The 11,441-nt window shown below is 46.4% G+C and overlaps 2 protein-coding genes across 2 annotated transcripts; both read right to left on the minus strand.

The window, feature by feature from the left end:
- Positions 1-590: 590 nt before the first annotated feature.
- AOL_s00054g913 (uncharacterized protein) lies at positions 591-6,036 on the minus strand (the record flags this gene model as incomplete). Its single annotated transcript, XM_011122229.1, has 7 exons — positions 591-815; positions 872-991; positions 1,054-5,277; positions 5,353-5,721; positions 5,809-5,835; positions 5,907-5,927; positions 5,998-6,036. The coding sequence occupies 7 exons, from the start codon at positions 6,034-6,036 to the stop codon at positions 591-593; spliced, it is 5,025 nt and encodes a 1,674-aa protein (XP_011120531.1).
- Positions 6,037-7,858: 1,822 nt separating this feature from the next.
- AOL_s00054g914 (uncharacterized protein) lies at positions 7,859-8,141 on the minus strand (the record flags this gene model as incomplete). The annotated part of the gene is made up of 2 exons (XM_011122230.1): positions 7,859-7,985; positions 8,071-8,141. 2 exons carry the CDS (start codon positions 8,139-8,141, stop codon positions 7,859-7,861), a joined length of 198 nt encoding a protein of 65 aa, XP_011120532.1.
- Between the last annotated feature and the right edge of the window lie 3,300 nt (positions 8,142-11,441).

Raw genomic sequence — 11,441 nt, forward strand, 5'->3', positions numbered from 1 at the left:
GGCCATCAAGACTTCGAGTCAACGAAACCGACAACCCCCCAAAATACCCAACAAGGTCAACACAAACCCAAGCGCAGGCATAAAGATAAGCTTTGACTTTTTTGGGTTTAGAACAGACAAGGGTACGGATATATGCAGGTGGGACAAGGCCCAGGGTTTTACAGTTCAAGGGGCAGATGGAAATTCGTTCGCTAACCATCGGCATGTCGCCGGCGATAGGCCGCCTTCACGAGAATTCTCGGGTGTGGGGCCATGGGCCATGAGAGATTTAATTAAGAGAAAAGAGACCCAGCAATCGGATCTTTACAGAATCCAGTAATTATAGGGGAGCAAAAGCGTAATAGAGAATTATCATTTCATTGCTATTTTTGTTACCTGCCAGAAGAAAAGAAATTTTTTGAAAGGAGAAAAAAGCGAAGAAAACAAAAAAGAACATTGCAGGAAAAAAGGAAGCGAAAGGCTTCAGAAAATGCGTTTCGAAACATGCCATGCTAAAAAGGCATCAGAGGGAGAAAAAAGGTTACATTGAAGAAGAAGAAAGAAAAAGAGAAGTAAAGGTTGCAGCACATCAGACCTCCTCAATATTCCCATTAGAATCCACGATAACCAGTCGCCTGATTCTGGATACCGTTGGCATATGGTCCGGGAGACGCACTACCACTCGGCCCAGCAGTCAACATCAATCGGGTTCCAAGGATTGGAGTATTGTCCTCAGTCTGTTGTTGCGTAACTTCCTTTGCCTTACGGTCCTCATTGTCCTTTTCCAGCTGAACGATCTTAGCGGTTTGCTGGCGCATATGGGTGATCATGAAGGGCTGTACTGGGAGTTAGCAGATACGTCTTTCTAAAAAAAATCGGAATGCTCGCTTACCATTGTGTAGTCATTAAGTCCATAACGCCATGAGATTTCCATAACCATATCAACGGGTATCAAATCGTAACAAGCGTAAAGCATGGCAACATAGCATTCGCGGCTTCCAATATCAACGAACTGAATAATATTTGTTAGCAATCTTTGATCATGAGAGAGAGGTGTTTCTGGCAAAGACTTACGTATCGGAGAAGTTCCTCAACAACTTCTGCGTTACCGGAAACAGCGGCGGTTTCGATAGCATCCTTGAACAAACGATCTTGCTTGGACAAAGCAATCGACAATTGCCATCTCTTGTGTTTCCTGTAGATTGTGGCGGCGATTTGACGGAAGAAAACAAGATCGTGCTTTTCAAGACGTTGGGCGAGTTCAACAGGGTCGTAATTATCGTAGTTTTCAACAGAGTCGCGCAAGGTTTTGTAATCTTCCTCTTCGATGAGAAGCTCGTGGATAGCAGCGTTGACGACCTTGTTGTTCTGGCCCTGAACGGCAATCAGGAAAGGCTTGATGAGTGGGATGTTGTCGGACTTCTCGAACATGCGGACAACTCTCGAAACATCGACACGGGCAGTCAAAGCAGTGAGGAGATCAGTGAGAAGCGACGGTTGTTCCTGAAGGTAGAAGTTGAGGGCCCTGTAGTAGATTTCCAAGTTGGCGACCTTGACGATAACGTCCTTGAAGGAGTGATGTTCCCAAGCATCGGAAGCCCTTTCCATCATAGCAAGAGCAGCATTGTCCCATTCGTCGTAATGGCAGTACAAGAAAACGAGCTCTGGCCAGAGGTGGGCCTGTTCGCAGGCACGGATCATCTTCGGGATGTTGATACGAGACCAGAAGAGCTTGAGGTGCTCCATAACGCGCTCTGGGTGGTACTTGGACAATGCAATACCCAATTCAGTGAACATTCCCATGTGGGCACGCTCGAGACCAAGACCAGCTTCGAGCAAGCTAATGAGCTCATCGAAGTAACCATTGTACTCGTATTGTCGGACAAGGTCCTGCAATTCCTCGGCATGGACAATGAGGTTGAGACCGCAAATTTGAGCGAGACGGAACTCCTTCTTGGAAACACATGCTTCGTTGACTTGTTTCCAGACCTTGGTGCTGTTCGCCTTGCGCGCGCATTCGACGGCATTCTGGTATTCCTCGAGGTAGACCAAGGTAGTGGCCAACTTAGCCCAGTTGGAAACGCTGGTGAAGAAAATCTTGGCGGCTTGGTGGAGACCCTCTTCGTAAGCTTTGTCACCACAGTCCTCGACATCTGCAACGTTGGTCGTCTGGAGGAAGTCTTCGAGGTCGGGCAATCTTTCAGTACGGGCAAACGACAAGAGCAAGGTGCTATCAATCAAAGGCTCACGCAACGGCTTTCTGGCCATCTGCAAGAATTTGATGAGCTCGTCGTGTTTTCCGGCTCTGGTAGCGATCTCGATAACCTCGGCGTAGTTGCTTGGGTCATTGGCACGGATGTACGAGTCGATAGAGTCGGAAATTCTGAGACCATCAAGTTGAGCTTTGGCGAGACGACTCCAGACCTCTGGCAAGTCAACCTTCTCTGCATAGGAGAAGGCGCGATCGATGCTGACGACGTTCTCGATAAGGACTTCCGAAGCCTTAACATGGTCGCCGCTCTTCTTGTAAACCTCAAATGCTTCCTCGTACAATCCATTGTCAATACAGATATGGGCGATTTCCGCGCCGTCGTAGTTAGTCAAGCGGCCAATGTAATCAGCAACTCGGGACTTATCAGCCTTGACAGCTGTGAGGATGAGCAAGTTTTGAAGATTGTTATTATCGCTGAAGGGAGAAGGTTCCAGTATAATCTTTTCCAAAAGCTCAATAAGCTCAACCGGCAAATCATTTGACAGGAAGGCCTGCACGGCAACAGAGACATCCTCGGGGGACTGAGATTCTGGAACAGCGGTGGCAATAACTTGGTCGATCAAGGATCTCCTATGGAGGTTGTTGGCGCTCAAAACGAAGTTCCACAGCTCAACATCGGCACGCTTGACGAGGTACCGAGCCTGTGGCTTGAACATGGAGTTCTCGTTGGTGATCTTGATAAGCTCTAAGTCATTTTGACCTTTTTGGTAGGCGATGAGGGCGAGCGAAGGATCTCTCTTTTCGCAATATTTACCAACGACCAAGGAATCGTATTGATCATTTTCTTTCAAGAACTTCTCAGGGTTGTTGTTGGAGTCGATGTAAATCTTGGCCAAGGCGTTGTAGACGGCGGGTTGTTGGTTTCCGGAGGCCAATGTCGACTCGAGGGAGGGAAGCAAGAGTTTAAGACGGTTGCGCTTCTCAACCTCGCCAACGAGCTCATCAATTGGGATAGCAGCGCTGTTGACAGATTGAAGAAGGCTCTTGATAATGGACTCTTCGCAGTCAACATCCAACAAGCCACCAATGACAGCTGGGGTTCTGGCGGGGTTGACCCTTTGGACGTAAACCTCAATCGACTTGAACTGCTGGTTCTGGTAAAGGTAGAGGACCAAATCGTGAATAAAGTTGAATCTGTCGCAGACAATGATCAAAGGCAACATTTCTGGAAGGCGAGACTCCTTCAAGAAATTCTTGACCTTTTCGGGATTGTAAGCATTGCTATCACGACAAATACGCTCGACCTCTGTGAATTGCCCGCACTTGGTAGCAGCCTGGATGTACTTGAAGTGGACCTCAGAGTCATTGCTGACATTGACGATACTTCCAAGGAAGTGGTAGAGACCCTCAAAAGTCTTGAACTTCTCGAATAGTTCGATAAGACGCTGGGCTCCAAGGAGTTCGGAGTATTTGGTAGCAACGAGGACGACAACCTGAAGGTTTTGGCGAATATTGAATCTCAACATTTCAGTGAGACATTCGAAGGATTGGTCAACTGAGAGTCGTCCAAAGTAAGTGACAAGCCATTCCTGGTTAAGTTGGTTAGTATTCACGACGACCCGCTTGATAGATCCAATATCCTCGTAATGCTCCAGAGCTCGCTGCAAAAGGCCGGCGTTTTCGCACAAGGTAGCAATTTTTTGCTTGTCGTAGTACGAAAACATCTCGTTACCGAGAATAGCGTCAGCCACCTGAGGAGCATTGATCAAGTTAACCTCAAGGAGACGGGTTTGGAGATGTCCTTGCTCTTCCTTGTTTTCCTTCAAAGCGTCCAACAAGAAAGCTGTCGCTTGTTGGATCATATTCTGGGAAAGGAAGACGTCAACGACACGTTCAATATCGATAAGCGAGCCCCCCTCGACATTAGCAAGCTGGGTTGCGAACTCGGCTCCCTTCTCAGGGTTGATTCTAACAATGTGAGAGAGAAGAGCGGTGTAGTCAGGTTGGTATCCAGTGTGCTGTGAGTATGGAACGATCTTTTCGAACTGGCCGGTTTCCGCGAGACAAGCAATAACCTTTTGGGGTACATTGGCCTTCTGGTAAATACCGAGGGCTAAGTTGAGATCCTGGGTCCTAACAATATCACCTAGTTCTTCCGAACACTCGAGCTTGTTCTCCTTCAACCACTTCTCCAGAAGATGCTTACGGTTCTGGGCAAGGACAGGGCGGACCAACTCGAGTGATTCGTACTTGTTCAAACCGCCTTTGTCAAGTAGCATTCCGAAGTACTGCAGAATGACTGAGAGCTGGCCTTGAGGGTTAGGCAAGTTCTTGAAGCGTTCAATCGTTTGTGGAGTTCGCAAGAAACCTCGGGGTGAGTTAGCGGCGACCCTAGCAGCTTCGACGTAGCTTTGAGTTCTCATGAGTTGCTCAAACTGATCCTGGTACAAATCGTCGGCACCAGCGAGACCAGCTCTGGAAGCCAGCTTCATGGCCAATGCACCATTCGCAGGATTTTGTTGAAGGTAAGGGATGATGTTGCTTTCATCGACGCTAACAAGCAAAACCTGACCCTTACGGTTAACACCAAGGATACCAGATGTTTGATCGTGGGGTGAAGTGATGAAGATAGTCTCGGTAGAAATTCGGTTCATGAAGATGCAAGTGCCAGTTTCGAGGTCGTAGAGGTGGATGAACCCGTACTTGGTGATCAGGTAAATTATACTGAATCTTTCCGAGACTTGCATAGCGACAGGGAAGTCGTTGACGGCTTCGGCTGGGAAGTAGACATCAACGGCTTTCTTCTGGAATGCTGGGTTACCGGTTTGGTGGTCGATTTCGACGACGTGTAGCTTGGCGCCAGTAGCAGTTCGGACTGCAAAAGTGAACAGTTTGGTATCGGAAGCCCCACCATCGAGTCTCAGGTTGGCAAATGCAGCAGCGTGTCCTTCAATAGCCTGACTAATAGCCCGTTCCTTAGAATATAACTGCATGCTGCCGACAACCCGTCCTTCTTGTTGGGAGATACCAACGACAACCATCCACTTCTCTTCCGAGTTGACGCGATAGTTAATGATTTGGCAGTTCTATAGATATAAAACCAATGTTAGCAACCGGGAGGGTTCCAAGAAGGAAGCTCTGCAATATTATTTGATGCTTACCGCCAAATTAGAATTCCTATCGAACATCTTGACAGGAGCTGCCTGAGTAGGGTCCATGATATCCCAGTGATAAACCGAGGTATCAGTGACCAAACCTATACATCTTTCACTGATCCACTTCCAGAAAACAACATCCTCATGCATAGCATGGGATTTCAGCTTTTCCTTAGCTCCCAGATTAAAGACTTGAAGGGTTCGCTGTGCCTTGAGGGCGATGATTTCGCGGCTCCAGTGCATGATAGCACTATCTGCTTTGATCGTCCGTCTCGATACATTGTTATTGTTATGGAGATCAATAATCACCAGCTGGGCGCCATCAGTTTCGCCCACTTTCTCTCGGACACAGATGTATTTATCGCTTTCGAGCGTCTATATGGATGGATAGATGGATAGTCAGCTAGCTAGTTCAGTCGAAGCTTAGCTAGTAAGCTTATCAGGGGCAACGAATAGACTTACGCATGTGTTGAAGCCAATGCTAGCAGACTGTTGAAGAGATAGAAAGTTAGTATTCATGACACCCCGGCCATTCCTGGTGATTCCTGGTGGTTACGTACGTTGATTTCCAGAGCCGTGAGCTACACAAAATCTGTAATTAGCGAAAGGTGGCCATGAAAAGAGAAGCAAGCTCCACGTCAGCTAACATACCGAGACCAGCTCCTGGAACTGAATGGGAAGAGGAGCCATTGTCGCGACTGAAGTCTAACAGACGGAGAAAGGAAAACGGAGATGGTACGAAGCTAGTGGGATGGCATAAGAGCGCGACAATGGACGAGAAAGATAGGTGAAGCGCTAAAAAACGTTGCAGGAAGAGGAAAGGTCGACAAGGGGGGTGATAAGAGTTCGGAGGATGTACGTTGAATTTCAACAGCAAGAATATGCCGTAGACGGGATGAGAGAAATAAAGAGAGAGCAGGAGAATAGAAGTATCGATGCCGGTAAGGCTACGGAGATGAGCGATGAGAGGTGGTGATGAGGGCGTGATTTGGATGGTGAGGGAGCTTAGAGGTGTACGTTGGAGGTTTTCGTGTTTATGTGTGTGTGTGTGCGGTATAGCAGCGTAGTGGTGGGTGGTGCAGTGTACGTATTACGACCGCTAATAACGAAGCGCGGTAATTAATTGCTATCAAGCAAAGAAGCCAAAAAGGACACTGATCCAATTCACCAGAACTATCCTACGGAGACTACAGAGTTCAAGATTGTTTTACTAGTATCTATACCATCGGAATCGATATCTTTTCATTGGTTATAAGCAAAAGGAAGTACATGAGACTTCTAGACAGGTATCGACCATACTTGTCGCTATAGACGAGAAGCTGCCGGAGCTGCCAGTTGTACTTTAGCCGACGTCACGCCGTGTTGAGTGTGTTGAGTGTGTTGGGGGTTTTGGGTGTTTGTCCCGTGCCAGGAAATACGCTGAGACCGTGCTGAGATACTCTCCGTGCAGGCCCGTAAGCTCCGTTTAGCCCAATTACGATTTCAAGAGCTGGTTGAACAGTAACTGAAGAGCTGAGAGAATTAAGTGAAGTCTGAATTTGAAGGCGATGTCACTAAGAATTCAGGGGATTCTCGGAATTCACCCCCAGAAGAAAGTACATTCTTTTGCGTCGAGGATCATTATAAAAAATCAAATTCCGTGCGAATTCTAGAATTCCAAGCAGCCGTCGTCGTCTACCCTGCATGTAGACGATAGACAAAGAGTTATATATAGTAAAAGCCACCAAGGCACAAGCACGTTAATCTGCGTAGAATTTTGTATGGCTGAGGTGTCACAAGACAATAAATACAGTGACAGTGCGGGCATGCACTGTACTGTACTGTACCATGTATGTAACTACAGGACAGCCATGGCCACCCACCTGCATTCAGGTTGAGGCTGAAGGCGACGCAAGGTGGACCGATGTCTACAATTGGGTTAACGTCATGCAGGCTGACAAAAACGATTTGACATCCTTCAGTCAGCCCGTACATTACACACATTACGCCCTATGATACATACGATTGCGACGACTCGACTCAACTTAAAGAATCATGGGAAAATTATAATGATAATGATAATGATAATGATAATAAAAAATACTTTTTGGGAGGTTTGAAAACGTAAAATGGTATTAGAGAGAAAAGGCCATCAGCAATAAAAACAACTCTAAGAGGGTCCCAATATAAACATCCAAAAGAAACAACACCCATAAGACTGAAAAAAGCAGTAAAAGTAGTAATGAATCGAAGAAGAAAAGCGGGATGCATTAAAAATTATGACTTAAATACATCGAAAGACGCCATGCAAAAGACTTTCTTTGGTATTTTCCCATAACTGGAATGAACAGTGTTAAACTTCTTAAGCGAAGCCGGGAGGGACCGAGAATGCTGGGTATAATGCGTAGATGCGTCGAAAGGAAAAAAGAGGGCGTCAAGCAGGTTTTATTTGCATTGGGCGAGACGCTTAGAAGACCTGTTATCGTGATTATTAGTTATCAAGTTGCTTTATCAGATTCGACGAAAAGATATTTTAACATACAGCAGCGACGACACCGGCAACAGCTAGGGCGAGGGATCCCATGCCAGCAGCGTTGGCCCAAGCAGCACCAGTTTCAGTTGGGCTTGGGACTGGTGGAGTGGTGGTGTTGGTTGTGTTACTATATTATTGTATCTTCAATTAGTCTCCTGATCTCCAGTTTCCTTATATTCGTAAGACTTAGATAGAATAGGTCGAACACATACGTGGCTTCATATTGATTAGCGCTGACACCGGCGGCGATAGCGAGGACAACGGCAACGATTCTGAACTGCATTTTGATTGATTTTTTGGGGTTGATTGATTAAATAACCTTGAAGTGGTTTTTCGATGTATTGAAGCGAAAGACGAAGGTTGGAGGAAGTTGGAATTAATGGAAGAAGTATTAGTTAACTTTCGGGAACGAATGTTACAATTGTGAAGGATGAAGATGAGAATGAAGAGAATTAGGGGACGGTGCTCCCTTATGTACCAGTCATCCATACACTACTCCGAGATAGACAGACCTCACACCATTTCAGAAGAATAAACAAATTTACAGCCTCCTCAAATTATGCAGGCCATGCCAGGGAGGTTGGGACCTTTCGTAAAATTGGCCTCGCTCCCAGTCACATCTTGGCTGGCTCCTCGATCCCTGCTGCGTCTTCTCCCGCGAAGTGGAAGTGAGAGACCTCGAAAGTGAGTGTCAGTTCATCCATGTCGCTATGTACAGTACATGTATAATTGCTTTTCCGCCGTTTTCTCGTTGGTTCCCCCTAAGCATAGCATCGTTCTTTGCTTTTTGCTTCGATCATGGTTTCTTCTTTTCCTTGATATCACAGATTGCGACTCAAGACTCAAAACCTAAGACTTTTTCTGTGGGAACGAACGGAAAAAAAAAAAAAAAGAAGGGAGCCCAGGCACGCTTTGGCTGCTGAACCAATAGGCATCCAGGCCATTCGAGCTCTCATCATTGGCTATTTGCCCTCGTTTGTTTGGTGCACAATCATCCATTTGGACGGACTACTCTCATAATAGTGATATGATATGAGAGAGCGTAAAAAGAAGTTCTGCCGGTGGCAGCGATTTCTTATCAAGCCGGCGGCCATGGGTCAAGGATATCTTGGAAGTTAAACCCCCAAACCTCTCTCTTCGCAGACAGAGCATATCCTCCAAAAACAGGAAGAAAAGCAAACAGGCGGCGGTCCATTATGCAAGCAAAGTCAAGCTGCAAATCCCTCGACCTCCGTCTTGGCTGGAGGCTTCTTGGTGCCCAAAAAACCCCTTTAAACCGAAAGAAAGGGAGCAAGTGGATATTACCACTGGTTGGTCGGGAGACTCTCTCCTGTGTGTCTTTCTTCGAACTGGTTGGTTGGTTTCTTCTCGTTCGTGTTCGTTAGTTCGTTTGTTCTGGTCTGTCTGATGAAAGAGGATTGAAGTCTCCTGAGCCATCCTCTCAATCTCGCGAAACAGACAAGCCCCATTGCGTTGCCGCCAAGCCAGGCCAAAAGGGGGGTTGTGTGGGAGGCCTCCCCTCTGTAACCAGCTAGCTCTAGGAATAGAAGCGGCTAGTCTCATCATCCATCTGGAAGCAACAGCCGAACCCGGTCCCCTTCCCGGCATCATCGTCGAAGAGGCAGCACTCAGGAACAACAGGCGTCGGATGATTTCTCGCCGTGGATGTTCTCCGTCCTGTCATACCGTATGTGTTTGTATCCTGTCCTTTTCTGTCCTATCCTCTCCTGTCCTGGTCCCACGGATGGATCATCGAGTTCACTGCCACAGTCAAAATAAATAATCTAACAGTCACATTCTTTTCTGGCCAGGTCTATACCGATATAGACAACTAAGACAAAGAGAAGTATACTATTATACACATCTGCCTTGACAGATTTCGCCTGCAGCGAAAGCTACAAAAATATCTCCGCCAACGAGCTACACTAGCAAAAAATAGTAACTCAGGCGAGGTCTCTTCCACTGTGGACTAAGTACAGACACACATAGTACATACCATGCAACATGTACTGCCTGCCAGTGGAGTGATCCACACGCCCATACCGTTTTCAAATGACGTGCTCCCAAAGACCATGAACCGGACACGGGTCGCGTTAGAAGATACTGAATCTGCATCGAAATCAAGGTCGTTCGAGGCCTAGATAGATGTCCTGCTATATGGTACATGGGTTGCTTGTAACCTCGTCGCTCTGGAAGGAAAGCCCATACGAAAACTGTCCATCCAAAGGTTGCACAACCAAAGCAAAAAAAAAAGCCATCGTCAAGCTTCAAAAAAAAAATCATAATTTTTTCCATCGTATTTTTTGACGTCGCCAATTTCTCATTCAGGAGAACAAAAAGAAGTAAAGTGCCCGGTGGGACAAATTCCTCTAATTCAAAAAATGGTGTGCCAATAACCTGCCAGCAATCCTCGCCTTTCGGGCCAACAAATATTATCAATATCAAATTTCGAAATATTTGCTAACAAAGCACCAAATTCCCTGCCGGGATCTAAAAATAACGTAACGACATTCATTTGTTTGAATATTGACATTTCAACAGAAAAGGATTTTGATTGACATTCAATTTCCATCGGGATCACGAATTCTTAATACTTCTATGAAAGGAACAAGCTTTTTCTCCAGATCTTTCAATTTAATTTGCCTCTCTCATAAAACCTCGTTGGCACTGCATGCGCTGCATGGGAAGAGAAATTAAAGAAGCCACCCGCTCCCAACAGGCAAAAGTATTAAGATTAACGATCCTCTTTTTCCCTCCAAAAGTTCTTTGATTAGCCTATAGTTGGGCGTTACTAACCAACCCGCCGGCATTTGGCACATCCTCTCACCTGGGCCCCCTTTGAGAGCTCGCGAAGCGACCCGTGTTTCTGTTGTGTCCGGTTCCTACATGAAATCTCGATTCGATGGCAAGCAGGCAAATTTTTCCGAAAAGAGGAGATGAACTGAACAATAAAAGTTTCAAGCTGAAGCGCCGATTGCTCCAAAATCCGATCGTTACGCTTCACAGGTTTAAGGGATCGGTTGTCAGCGGATCCGGTGACGTCCGGATTGAAGGAAAATCAGCACAGAAAATCCGATGAACCCTCGTACTCTGTAGTCACTCTAGCATAAAATACGAAGGCTGTTGGGAAGTGAGAAAGAGGCATAGGATATTATCGACATGCGCCGAAAACCTCCGCTCAGCACACCACGTTTACGTGTCGAGCCTCGGATCGTGACCTCGATTCGCGAAAACCACAAAAAAAAAAAAAAGAGTTTATACTAAGTCCACTAAGCATGAAGTCAAGAGAAAGACCCGCCTACAGCGCTTGCACACATCTGGATCAACGATTAAAAGGAAAGGCTGAGAAACAAACGGACCCCATCCACTGAATTCGTAAGACGGCTGCACGGTTACTGCACCGTTTGTTCATTTTAATGCATGGTCGACACTTTTAGCTTTGCAACTAATCTGGTATCGTCTCTCGTCAGCCCAAACTTGGTGCATATCCGTGGTGAAATATTTTTTGACAGACCGAGCGAGGACGGAACTGCGGGACCTTAAGAGAGTGTGATCCTCAAATTCCTGTATCCCCGAATTGCTG

Source organism: Orbilia oligospora, assembly GCF_000225545.1.
Source record: "Orbilia oligospora ATCC 24927 unplaced genomic scaffold scaffold00054, whole genome shotgun sequence".
Classification (NCBI taxonomy): domain Eukaryota; kingdom Fungi; phylum Ascomycota; class Orbiliomycetes; order Orbiliales; family Orbiliaceae; genus Orbilia; species Orbilia oligospora.